This window comes from Callospermophilus lateralis, chromosome 14, assembly GCF_048772815.1.
Source record: "Callospermophilus lateralis isolate mCalLat2 chromosome 14, mCalLat2.hap1, whole genome shotgun sequence".
NCBI classification, from domain to species: Eukaryota; Metazoa; Chordata; class Mammalia; order Rodentia; family Sciuridae; genus Callospermophilus; species Callospermophilus lateralis.
Genome location: NC_135318.1, coordinates 50736320 through 50750859, shown reverse-complemented (window position 1 = coordinate 50750859; position 14540 = coordinate 50736320). Strand labels below are relative to the sequence as shown.

Below are 14540 nucleotides of genomic sequence, written 5' to 3'. Positions count from 1 at the left end.
AGCAAATATCCCCATTAAGTTCACAACTTTTTCCCTCCATGGTACTTGGCACTGAACCCAGGGCCTCATGCAAGTCAGGTAAGAGCTCTACCACTGAGCTACATGCTCAGTTCTTTTTATTTTATTTTGAGATAGGGTCTCATTAAAGTTGCAGATTGTCCTCCAACTTACAATCCTCCTGCCTCAGCCTCCTGAGTAGCTGGAATTATAGGTGTGCAACACTGTACTTGGCTAAAAACACAACTTTTAATTCTAAAGAAATCAAACAAAAGATAGAAAACACAATACAAATATTATACTATTGATAAAAGCTGAAAGTAAAAATTAGTGAAGGCTCGTAAGATTTTATTTCAACAAATTTAGATAAATCTATTTTCCATAACTGAAAATGATAAGAACCATGTAGGCACACAGACATTTTCATTGACACAACAAAAAAAGTATATGCCTTATTTATTTGAAATTTAAAACCACAACACTATCATATCTGAGCCAAAGAGAGGTAAAAACGTCAGTTTAAATTTAAACTATATTAACCTAACTCAAACTAAAGTCGTAAGCTATGGAACACATATATAAAAAATATAGTACACAAATATACATTATACTACACAATATATGAGTATAATATAATCTTAAAACAAGGTAGGTACCTTTCTTGCAAAAGTATTTATGAACCATTAACAAAAATTTAACATTTATTTGGCCAAGATGAAATCTTAATAAATTCGTAAAGCAGAAATTCAGGGTACATTCTCTGGCCACATTATCATTCAACTAAAAATAAAAACACTTAACTTTGTCCCCAAACACCTTTTCCTTACAAGTAAGATGCAATAAAATGAACCCAAAGTTTGTTACATAGATTGAGAATTTTTCAAATGAGGCCATTATGGGCATATAACTTCAAAATGATGCTGAAAAAACCATGTGCAGTACATCACAAGTACCTGATTCTCCGTAAGTCCGAGAAGGATGTCAAATGGAAGATTAGTAAAAGCTAGGGTATAGAATCCAGGAAAAGTACAGTTCTGTTATTTACACAAGAATTAGATTATTTCTGGTTGTAATAGAATGTAAGTGGGTTGCTTGATCACATGGCTATACATCTGTAAATATCTTGCATGTATTTTCTGCGGACATCATGAAGTTAAAGACGACTTATCTCAAAACTCAAAACTTTTTGCACTGAGGCTGGCAGCATGCTGTTTGAGAATAGAAAAAAGAGAACTTTTTCAAGTGAATTCAAGCAGTGGGTGTGAGTGCTGATCATGTTCCCAGGGTATGCATCCATCTAATTAGGTCAGGTCTTCACTATACTCTGCTCTTTGTCACTCTAGACCACTAGTACTAAAATCTTCCTACCCTCATACTTCACCCAGGCTGGTCTCAATTTATTTCTCTTTCTTCCTTTCACATTATAACTTAGCAAAACTCTTGTCAGACATAATGATTCAGATTAGTTATTCTTTTCCTTGACTTATTAAACTGACTAGGGTTATTTTCACTTAGGAACCGGATTCTTGTGAATCCAAGTGAATTCTGAATTTGCTAGGTAAAGATGCATAAATTACAGGTCAGAGGCAAAATCCAGCCCCTGCCTTGAGGGGGTAAATAACAGCCCACTACCACGCATTAAAATATTGTTTAAGGCTGCTTTCAGGCTATAAGGGCAGAGTTGAGTAGTTAGGACGGAGACCATATGGCCTACAAATCCTGACACAGTGGCTGGTACTGCTCGATAGAGAAATACATATTATGAATGGCTGAACAGGTGGGACTTTTACCCTTTCCCTTGTCCTAAAGTTTTTTCTTGTACTGATAGTCTCAATGGCTTTAGCTTTAGAAGAGGCCAATGCAGACATAATCTGATCCATATTATTTAATGATACAGGCTAAAACATACCACTGAGGTTGGGGAATAGACCTGCTCCACTTGTCTTAGGTCAGTCAACCTCAGTTCTCATTAAAAGTCTACCATCACTGGAGATGGAGGCAGAGAAGTTCAAGTTCCAGGCTAGCCTGGGCAACTTAGCAATACCCTATATCTCAAAATAAAATTTAAAAAGGGGCTGGGATATACCTTAGTGGTAGAGGACTTGCTTATTTTGCACAAGGCCCTCAGTATTGAAATGTACTGGGGGGAAAAAAAAAGACTACTATCTGATACATGGCTGTTTCTAATGTCCAAGGCAAGCTGTGTCCTATGGGAGAAATGGACTCTGGTCACTTTGGACTCCTTAGGCAATAAGGAAGCTAACTCTTCAGCATATTCTCATAAATTATCTGTCAAATCCTGCCTCCTTTTTATTTCACCTGACTGTTCCTATTCTAATCTGTACTTCCTTTCGAACTCTACTGATCCAATCCTCATTTATTTACTTTGTTTATTTTATTTACCTTGACTGTTGAATAATGCCAAATTCAGGTCATTGCTTTCTTCATTGAAGGGAAGATTTTTTTTGGGTTATAACATTGACAAAGTCTCTTTGCTTAGTCTAGTCTTGGCATAACCTCATCTGGGGTTGTATTATAAAAATAGGACCAACTACATAGCTAACCTATGCCACACTATTAATTACAATTTTTTAATTCTTAGCCTTCCTAAAGTTTATATTCATTTGGCATTGTTAACTGCCAAATGACATTGGATCTCTCTCCATCCTACTATTACTATTCTCATACCTGGCTTTATGATGAATAGGAATGTGGTATTTACAGCAGCATTAGGATAGTGTATCTGGAGGATAAAGAATGAGAGATTTTTCCATCATTCAGAGATATAAGAAAGCAAATGTTTCTAACGGTTACTTTGAATATCTGGAATTCTTATGATAAAAGAAATACCTTGCTATTAATAATAAATCTAAAAAAACTAAAAAAAAATGATAATAAATCTAAGCAAATTACTATAGCATAATAAGAGCAGTTATTGACATCATTATAAACTCTAGTACAGTGGAGAAACTGTAATGATAGGGCCAGGATGTAGTTAGTGGTATAGTGATTACCTAGAAAGAAAGAAAGAAAGAAGATACAATAACAGTCCTGAATAATAGGAGTTGAAAATGGAAGATGAAGGATTTAACCAAGATATCCATGTTCTTAGATGTCCACAAGGACAGATATATAAGTGCTTGGAGAAGAAAACTTTCAAATTTATGGACTGGAAGGCTAGATGCCATAGGCATTAGTTAGAATTCTCTACAACAGTAAGCTTTTAATATAAGAATTCAATTTGAAATAACAGCAGCAAGTTCCAGTTTACTTTGAAAAAACTTATGATTGGCCTAGAAATAGCTTACCTTTGTTTCAGCTCTCTAAGGTCTTATTCAAGTTCTCACTTGCCTGCTCTTCAGGGTAATCTTAACATTCTAAGATTAATTCAGGACAAGTACCTAGCATGTTTTGGTAGATAAATAGGTTATGTACCTTTGAAATAAAAAGCCCACAGGTTTCTTAAATGTAAAAATTTACAAATTAAAAATGATCAAATTGAACTCTGAAAGGTAAAATTAAATTTCTCTTTATATAGTCCTTGTCCCAAAATTAAGCTTAGAATAATCTATATAAATATTGAGGAAGACTCTTTCAGAGTAAGGAGACTAAAAGGAAATGGATATGGAATTTATTCAAAAATTTTACATCCTAGGCTACAATGCCATAGTATTATGAAAACTACTTTTAAAAGACCTTGTTTAAAGTGTAAATCTTGGGGCCCTGGGTTCAATCCACAGCATCAAACCAAAGTTAAAGCATTTTTTTTCCAAAGAGGATTTTTTTTTTCTTTTAACATATTTTATTTATTTTTATGTAGTTCTGAGGATCGAACCCAGGGCCTTACATGTGTGAGGCGAGCAATCTACTGCTGAGCCACAACCCCAGCCCACAAAGTTAAAGTCTTTTATGTCAAAGCTCACCACTAACAAGTCTTATTTTTTTTTTTTTTTAAAGAGAAAGAGAGAGAATTTTTTAATATTTATTTTTTAGTTTTCGGTGGACACAACATCTTTGCTTGTATGTGGTGCTGAGGATTGAACCCGGGTTGCACACATGCCAGGCGAGTGCGCTACCGCTTGAGCTACATCCCCAGCCCACTAACAAGTCTTAATGATCTAGATATTGAGGATTTGATTGCATTTTACTTACTTCTTATGCAATTCATGAGGTATCATGGAGTATCACAACTCAAGAAATATTCTTTTAATAGTAGTAAACCATAAAGTGAAAAGGTTGTTTTGGAAATAGCAACAGTTATCTTCTGATTTACTACATTTCCTGTAGGTTTTTTGCAACATATCAATATTTTAGAAACTTTGTTTTTGATGCAATATTTTGAAGTAAGAATAAAAAGTCCTAAAAGGTCCACTGCAGATTTCTGGGTTGTCTGTAGAATATGATACAAGATTCTTTAACTCACCTCCAGATGCCTTTGACCTTTCTTTCAACTTTTCTGCAGCCATTTCACCATAGCAAGGAAGTTCTGACATCTTCACTCCAGATCGAGCTTCTGCTATTAGCTGACGAGCTCTCTCTCTCAGCTGCCGACGTCGCTCTTCATCTTGCTGCTAAGATATATTGAACAGTTGCCAACTCAGTAATTGACAGAAATGCAATTTCATTTTCAATCTGATCATCATGATAGTAACTGGTTTACAGCATGGTGCTTGGCCCACATTATAAATAGGATGCTCTATATCAGTTGGATGTCACACCATTTTAAAAAGCCATCCTAAAATCAAATTTTAAAAAACATTTACCAATTATTATTAAAATATACATTAAAAATTCAAACTAAGGACTGTTTGACAATACATATTACTGAGGAAATGCCAGGAACTGTTAATAAAAGAATTAGGCTTAAAGAAGAAATTTACAATACTAAGAACAAAATTTCAATTAATACTTTATTTTCTAAGAACAGAATTTAACTTGTTATTTTCTAATAGAGTCACAGAGCACTATCTGCTTCTTTCATTAAATAACTAAGATGCTGCCTACTAAAAAGGGATTATTATGAATTGCAAATAATCAATTTGCTTTATAAAATAGAGAGCATATAAAACAAGGCATTATTATGATAAAACAAAAACTACAATAATCTAATACCTCTTTGCAATTTATCTTCCTTTAACATCTCCTAACCTCCACAAAACCCCACATCTATTCATACAAAATTGCTCATATCATGTAGCTTCATGTACTGTGGCTTTGAATGTCATTTCCTCTTTCTAGACTATGTTTCTCTCATATTATTTAACTCCTAACTCATCCTTCAAGACTCAGTTCAAACCCATCAAACTTATCCTGACTATCCTACTTTGGATCCCACTGGTGGAATAAAGTGATCTTATCTCTATGTAATTATAGTAGTATATGTGTGTGTGTGTGTGTGTGTGTGTGTGTGTCTATGTATGTGCATGTGTTAATACTTTTTTAAAACAAAACTTATCAAATTATACCACAACTCTGAAGAGAGGCTTTCTTCCCAGTAGAATTGAGCTACTTGAAGGCAGGAGCTATATCTGATTTATTTTTGTATTTCTTGTCTATAGTACATACCTTGCTACCATGCTAGGTGTTATAAAAGTTTCAAGCATGAAACTTACTATTTATACTCTCAAAAATCTTATAATATAGAGGAAAATATAGAATAGCCATAGTAAAGAGGTATGATCAAAATGCTGCAAGGGTTCAGAAGAAAGAAAGAACATTTTTGGCTGAGGAGCAAACAGAATATATTGTGCTCTTTGAGTTGGGCTTAAAGAATGAGTAGGATTTAGAATGGTTTGAGATGGGAGTTGTTGGTTAGGTGGCGTCAGTGCAGGAGGCAGGAACAATACAAAGACATAAAAGAAAAAATATATTTGGGGGAAAGAACACAATCTAATTTTCCTGAGCATAAGAAAAATAGTGATAGAAAATTAAGACAAGAAAAATAAATCGGGGTAAGTGTTGTAGATGCCTGGTATAGCAGGGATTTACAGCATATCTCAAAGTGTAAGTCTTGGAGCTTGCAGTGAAGCTCAGGAGAAAAAGTGCTTTAATTTCATTCTAAAGGAGCAGGGATCACTAAAGGGTTGTGTGTGTGTGTGTGTGTGTGTGTGTGTTTTATAAAGGTTTGAGTTTTTTTGTTTTTAATATGTATATCTTTTCTTTTTAATCTAGGGGAATGAACAACCAGAGGTTTATTTGAGAAAGATTAATCTGGCAGTAGTGCAAAAGATAGGTTGATATAGAGGGACTGGAAAGACGCTAGTTAAAAGGTTTGTGTTAGAATCTAAGAAAGCTATAATGAGATTCAGGAAGAGGACGTGGCAATGGGAATAAAAAGAAAGAAGTGTAAGAAATGTATTAGAGTCAGAACTGGTAAATGTATCAATTCTTGGTAACAGATTAAATATGGAGGAAGAAAAAAAAAGACTCAAAAGTTTTAAGGTTGGGCAACTTAGAACTATGGAACTAATAATAGAAAGACTAAAAGGAACTACAAGAATGGAGAGAGAGGAAGGGAGGGTAAAACAGACTGGGTTCAAGGAGCTGGCAAGACATTTGTGTAAAGATGTTAGTAAGTAGTTGGGGAATAAAACTGATACTAGGATGTGGGGTCAAAGTAGGATTACAGAGCTGATGGATGACATTACAGGAATATTTGGAAGCACCTGAAGAGGCACCACAGGGAAAAAGGAGGACCACTGAGTAAAATATGGCAACAATTATACTTGGATAAGAGGAAAAGGGCAGAAACAAAGAAATAGAATACTGTATCAGGAGATTAAAAGCAGGTTTTCAAGAAAAAGAGAGTAATCAACTGCAACAAATGTTAGAGATTAATGTCTGAAAATTTAAAAAGGGCAATTATACCTGGTAAACAATATCATTAGGGAGGGGTAGAAACCAGATGGATAGAACTCAAATATAGGAGATTATTTTACAAATTTTGAGATCATCTAGAAATCAAGAGGGTTGTCAAAATTAATGATGGTGGATTAATGGAGCTGTCAAGTGGACCCAGGAATGAACTCTGAAGTTCTCAGTGGACTAAATGGGATGACTTCAGTATTAAAAAGAACAATGATTATATTGAATTGAATCAATGAAAAGTTTGAGTCCAATAGGATATTAAAATATTAGAAGGGTATAAAAATGCTTTTTGTTATCACTTGAGGCAGCTATTGAAAAAAATTATCTAAAAATCACTTTTCAAATCATAATAAACGATTATGGAAATGTTGTCAACTATTATTAAAACTCTTAGGTAAGCTGGGCTTGGTGGTGCAGCCTATAATCCCAGGGGCTTGGCTCAGGATGCTGAGGCAGGAAGATCACAAATTTAAAGCCAGCTCAGCAATGGCAGGGCGCTAAGCAACTCAGTGAGACCTTGTCTGTAAATAAAAACAAAATAGGGCTGTGGATGTGGCTCAGTGGTTGAGTGCCCTGAGTCAACCCCTGCAACCCACCCCCCCACCCCTCAGAAAAATCTTTTAGGTAAATGTCTGGTGGGGAACTGGATAATCAAATTATGCTGTGGCAGACTATGTATTCCAAAGATGTCCTGAAAGAATCTTTCCTCCTACACACTCTTCTAAAGTATGATCTTGTCATCCCCTCGATAGAGGTAAAATTTAATTTCTCTTGGCTAGCTTTAGTGACTTGTATATAATTAATAAAATGTGGAAGGGCTGCAGGTGATTCCAAGGTCAGAAAAGGCCATACCCATCTACCTAGTTGTCTTGAAATTCTTGCATTGTGTACACTCTCTGGGAGCCAGCTATCTCCTAAGCTCAAGATGTATGGGCTGTATTCAACAGTCCCAGACAACTTTCACTTTGGGTCATCCTGGCCTAAGAACTAGATGTGAAAATGAAGAAGGCTTCACAACTGGGGATGTAGCTCAGTGGTGGCAGAGGCCTTACTTAGCATGCATGAGGCCTTATTTAGTATGTATAAGGCCCTGGATTCAATCCCCAGCACATTAAAAAAAAAAAAAAAAAAAAAGGCTTCAGATGATCTCCGCCTCTAGCTATTTTGAAATACCCTCAGTTCAAGTCTTCTCAGCTGAGGCCTCAGACAATGCAGAACAAAGCACATGCTATTGGGTCCTGACCTACAGAAGTAAATCCATAAGTACAAATACAACATTTTTTTCTATGTTTGGGGTCACCTGTGACATAGCAATAGTAATTTCTACACATGCTTAAATAATACCACAAAGATTAATTTTGGTTGCAAGGGGGAAATTCAATTTGTAAATAGATCAGAATCAGAGTAGAGATTACAGACCTCTAATACAGGGATTGATTTTAGTATTATTAACAGTGAATCAACTATACATTATATGTTTTTTGATGTGAAGCATAAGAAATGCACACTACCTATAACATTCTACCCAAAATGTTTAAAGTGAATCCACTAAGTTTTTAGAATTTCTAGTTGATTATATACACAAAGGATAGAGAAACATGATAAATGACCCAGCAAGAAAACAACCAAATTCAAAAGGTAGGATATTTGGGACAATTGACCTAGTCACTTTTACAAATGAATTAGAAAAAACACAGACACAACAATAAACAACTAACCAACTACCAACTATCATCATGACTACCAAAATGGACTTAACAACCAGATGCTACATATTAGATATTGGTTTGGAGAAACCATCTATAGATGATATTGTTTAGGCAACTAGAAATCTGAACATGACCATAGTATGAAGAAAAGAGAAAGCAAAATGATTGAAAAAAGTTTACAGAGTAATAACCTCATTTTGGCAAAATAAATACACATAATATACATGAAAGAAAAAGAGTTGAAGGGTATACACAAAAGTTTTCATGGTGGAGATTTCTGAAGATCAAAATGTGATACTTTTATTTTCTTTCCTGTAATTGTTTTTGTTTTCTATCTTTCTTCAATACAAATGTACTACTACTCTTGCAATAAAAACTAACAATATAAGAGTCTTGGAAGGAAGAAAAGAGATGGTAGACTTTCTGAATATGGACTGTGATAAAGGAAAAAGAGAGGTCTAACATTCAGAGAAAGTTTTCTCAGTATTTGAAAGCACAAACTTACTTGTAGGCAGAGTATAGTTTACAGTAGGTAGAGTGAGATTGAAGATGCAAAAGTAATATACAAAAATACTTTGGCTGGGAATGTAGCTCAGTAATAGAAGCTTGCCTAGTGCCTAGTGGGAGTGAAGCCCTGGGTTCAATTTCCAGCACTGCAGGGGAAAAAAAAAAGAGCTGTTGTTCACTATCAATATTTCTAAACTTGGAAAATATTCTAGGAGGAAAGGGAGTATGGGCCTGATAATGTTGATTTTTAGTGATGGTTGCTGATATTCCTTGAGCTTTTATGTGTGAAGTGCTTAATATGCAAGATCTCATTTAATTGTCAAAAACCTATTTTTACCAATGAGAACACTTGGGTTTTAAGTCCCAAGGTCACACAGCTAGAACTGATGTCACAGCCAGGAGTTTAGCCTATGTCTGTTTAACTCCATAGCCCTTGTTCATAACCACCAAACTATTTGATCCCAAAAGTATCAAATTACATGACCAACTGAGGAAAATTGAGCTTTTACTAAACTTTCATCTTTCAAACTTAAGAAAAGTTAAGAGCACTAATAAAAACCATTATTTAATATGCCTCAGGCAACTAGGTTTTAAGTGAATTTCACTTTGTGAATAATAACTTCTTACAGAGCTGGAATTTGGTGATTCAAACTAAGATGAAGTGGTCTTAAAATGAAATAAATGACCCTACCTTTCTGAATATGAAATGGGAATCGAATTTTTTTCTGTCAAGCTACCACCCCTCCTTCTCTCCTGCTGTACTCCCATCTGCAAATGTTTCTGAGAGCTTACCAAGAGTGCAATTTAAAGCAGGCAATCATTAATAAAACCAACTCTAAATACTAATTAGGACACTTTATCAATTTCCATGTAAATTGTTTGTTTGTACTTATTTACCCATCATTGTTCTCTACACAATAGAAAAAATGCAAATGAACAAATCAGAATGCAACCCTAATGGGACTTTCTGTTTATAACCATTAGCCCAGAGGTGTGCTGTAATTCAATTCTCAAGTAGCAAGATTTAGCCTCATTAACAGACTGCAAGGGCAGGTTACAACTCATAAAACCCTACAGTAAACAAAGTTTATGGACACAGCACAAAATCTTGAGCCTGATTGACAGAATTCTAGTTCCCTATCAGATTGCCTTAATTTACTTTTCTACTAATGTCCTAACACTACAGAGACAATTTTGCTTGGGCCTAGAGCTCTTCAGCAGGATGGCATATCTGCATTGTTTGTTTTCTCACTCTTTCGCTTCCCTTAAGACAAAGAACCCATTGCAAAAATAAAAGTTAATTGTTAAAAGTCATGAAGGAAAGCTTATAATTATAGTAATTGATTATGCAATTTTAGTTTAAGTGATGGTATTAATTTCTAGTTGGTCTCCAGATTCATTCTAAGTAAAACTATTTTACTTAAATTTTAACATGTATGTTTCATTAAAAGTCAGTTTGTGCAGTAATATTTAAGGGATAGCAACAAAATCTATGCTTTTTTGTTTTTTTAAATAAAAAGACTCATATTGTTCATGTCCAAGTAGAACATGACCAGAGAACATGGACAATTATTACTTTATTATTTTGTTATAGTATTCATTACAAATAGCTCAAGTATTGTAGGTAATATTTCTGACAAATGATGGTTTGCCTAAACCTATAAGTATAAAAATGTATTTTTGTTATCTGCTCTGACCATTTTACATTCAAAAGGAGACAGGGGCTCATTGCTATAAAATCATCTGTTTATTAGGACTGATGAAAAAAGAGGGAATCTTTTCACTGGTGTGCGGAGGAAAGGCAATTTAGAAGACTGCTGTCATTAAAATAAATGGTATACTTGAAAAATTCAGCACATAGGAAACCTTTATATCTTTCTAAACTTAAACTGAAGTAGATTTTCTGTTTCTAAGAACAGCTCTGATGGCATTTATCCTTTACTATACATTATTATTTAGAGTTAGACTTAGTTATAGTGGAGAATTTAGCTTTTCTCAGATGGATGTACTCTTTGGAGGATATGATAGAGGCTGTATTTTTTGGGCAGTCTCCCTTCCCATGACTGTCTTTTACAAGTTATAACACATTTTTGAGAAAAATAATTAGTTCTGCATGTTTTCACATGTGTGCATGTGTTCTCTTGTTTACTCCTTACAATTTGGAGATAGCTACTATCCCTGATTTGATAGTAAGAAATAAATTCAGTGTTAGCTTGATTTTAAAGCATTGGTCTTTTCTATTACTTAACTAGTGTTCACAGCATTTTTTCTGAGGTCCTTCCTACTGTTATCTATTTTTTAAAAATCTCAGTTCTTTATGTATACTTGGGTTATGCAAAGGAGTTAAAAGTCCTCTTTGTGCTACTGAATAGGAGAGAAGAAAATGAATGTTTATATTCATTTAAAACACAGATCTCCCAACCTTAAATTATAAGCCTGTAGAAAAGTGATGTAGACTTTTAAGCTTTGATGTTCTCTTTGCTACCATCTTCAGGTAAGGCAAAAGTCCTGCTATGTTGCAGAAAGAGCCCATATTTCAATATGTCAGATTTAAAATATTCAAATACAGAAGATAGATTAGCACTTACCACTTTGGCCATAAACTAAAAAATAATATTTAGCCCTTTCATATAGTATGTCTTCAAGTTTCGGTTTTCCTTATCATTCTGAAATGGTATGCAATCTGCTATAGATAGATGCACTAGTAAAACTTGACAATTTAAGGACAAACTCTTCAAGAATAAGTAATGTAATTCCTTGTTTCCTTTCCATAAAAATGTATTGGTATGCAATTTTTATATTTCACACTTCACCGACATCTAGGCAAGCTTTCTTCCACTGCTTCAATGGTGCTACTTTTAATTTTATCCTCCTTAGTCGTAGTAATTAAAGTGATCAGCAGTGGCATCCCAGCGGCTTTGACACAGCTACAACCCCCTAGCAGACTTTTGCTTTTAAGGGGAATGGGAAGAAAAAGACTGGAGTTTCGTTTCACAGAGAACAAGAAAATCAAGCTTCTCCAATCCTCAACTTTATTCAATTGTTCTTTCAGCAGCCTTTGGATCTTAAGAATCAAATAAAAATGGCTGCCATGGGGGGTCCTTTTTATACTTGCCGCAAATGCCACCGATTGACATTACTTTAGCCCCAAAATGATGCCATGGATTTGTGAAGGAGAATTAGAACATGAGAAACTGTCAGTGTAGCTGCTGAGATCATTACCCACCTAAGGGTGTCTTTCATAATGTTAGATATTTTCATTCAGTCAGTTGAAAAATATAGGTTGAGAAGTCTTTCTATTTAAGAAACATATGACTACACGTTTTCATGAAGTAAGCCTTAAGAAAACTTTAAAAGTATTTCAAATAATGTAGTCTCACATCCTTATCCTTTGTAAAATTGTGATTAGAACAGAACAAAACATTCTTATTTCCACCAAGAAACTCAAAATTCCATATCCTTTACCTCCTTCAATAACATGATATACTGTGTTTACTTGTGTTATCTCCAGAGATCCATACAGTATTAACTGGTCTTGAATTAATTAGGACTAAATAAATTTTAACCTATCTGAGTTTCTTAAATGACAGTTTTATTTAGTATTGCTAACATTTTATGGGAATCTGTTCTCAAAATTAACTAGAAATTCCTTAATTTTGAGAATTAAGGAAAAAAACCTTGAGTGTCATCCTTTCATCATTAGATAGGATGCAAGGCTCTGTTATTAGGTATTCAGAAGGAATAAAAAAATTAAAGAAGAAAGAAAGAAAGAAAAGGCGGGGGGGGGGGGAGAAATTCTGTGCTTGTCCAGAGGCAAGGATTACCAAAGTCCACCTATTCATTTACTACAGAAGATAGAATAAAATAGAAAATAAAATTAAAAGATTTTTTTAAAGGTTTAGCTAACTAGTAGAAATTTTACTGCCAATGCGATGAGTTCTTGACTGAATAAACAGGATTTAAGAAGAAACATTAAAACTGTTTAGCAGATCTTTTCAAACCATTTCAAACTTTTCTTATGCTGGTTTGTAATATAAGCAGACATGCTTATAAATGGCCACACCTGCTCATTTCTCTGGGGATGGCCTGATCTCTGCTTCTCTAACAAAGAAAGAAAGAAAGAAAGAAAAATCAGCCTTTCTTGTTGCAAAACAGAGTGGAAAGTCAAAATCTTTCTCAAGTTTGCCCCATCTGGTCAGATTAAATCTTTGATCAACCCTGGGGATTACATTTATTTTGTAGTAACTACTAAGTTTTGGATTTGTTTAAAGCACATAGGCAAAACAGTAAACAGAACATGAAGTTTGAAATCTAGTTCTTAATAGCTGAGTAGAAGACAGAAAAAGGACTAATTCAGAAAAAATGCACATGCATTTCAAAAATTTATATTTCATTAGTATTCAATTCATGAAATTGAATATATTATACTCTAGGTTTTTAAATACATCTTCTTGTTTCAAGATAGAGCAAATATTATTTCTAATTGTATATTTGTTTTGCTGAATGTATCATGCTATACAAATAAAAAATTCTAAACATAAAAGTATGATCAAATTAATGTTGTTACATGAGATTTTCCTTTAAAGTATCTGGAAGCAATCTGGGACAGAAGGTTTTATATTCTCAATAGGTAATCATTTTCATTCATTCATTTAACTAATATTTAAGAATTCCTAGCAGCTACTATATTTCTCTAAAAATAATTATTTTAGGATTAGAAAAGCAATTATTTTGTGTTTTTGAAAACTTCAAATTGCATTAGCAGAACTAATAGTTAGGGCCTCCAAAAAGAGGACCCTTTGATAATTTAATTCCGTTTTTCTTTGTGAAACTGATAACTTCTTAGTTTAAAAAAATTATAAGGAAAAAAGAAGAATGGCTGACTAAGTAAGTATCACCTTGTGTTACATCCAAGGCCTCTTGCTGGTTGTCTGGCTGCTCTTTTGTAGGCAAAAAGGAGCTGAACGCTCTCTGGCTCCTTAGATCTGGCCCAACAAATGCACTGCCAGTCATGCACATGGATCTAGCTTAAAACCCAGTGTGAGCCTAAAAGAAGCCAGTCAGACTGGCACCTACTCATGCAGAAGGAGATAGATTTGTCATGACAGGCTGATTATTCAATGTAAAGAAACAGTTTAGCTTTTCTAATCTGGTACAAATACATCTTTCTCAGCAAAAAAGTAAAAGGTCTAACAGTTCAAGTATTTAAAGTAAAGAAACCAACAAAAAAATGTAACGTCAAAGTAAACCATAGGTATTTGTGCTAAAGTATTCTGCAAAACTGTCCTGTGGTTCCATTCAGATAAATAAGACTTAACCTTTCAAAAGTATGACATCCACATGTCATATTAAAAGAAAATATTACTACTTTGTTTTTTTTTAAATGAGAAAAACATATTAGAACCCAAATTCACCTATTCTGTTTCCTCTGTATGTGTGCATACCTACAGATACGTGTGT

At 34.2% G+C, this 14540-nt stretch overlaps 1 protein-coding gene across 4 annotated transcripts in view; it reads right to left on the bottom strand.

Annotated features, from left to right (window-relative positions):
* Ehbp1 (EH domain binding protein 1) overlaps positions 1–14540 on the bottom strand; it is a 312370-nt gene that overhangs the window by 60750 nt on the left and 237080 nt on the right. For all 4 annotated transcript variants that reach the window (XM_076832959.2, XM_076832960.2, XM_076832961.2 and 1 more), the window contains one exon: positions 4421–4568. In XM_076832959.2, the coding sequence (XP_076689074.1) occupies positions 4421–4568 (148 nt within the window). The remainder of the gene's footprint in view (positions 1–4420; positions 4569–14540) is intronic.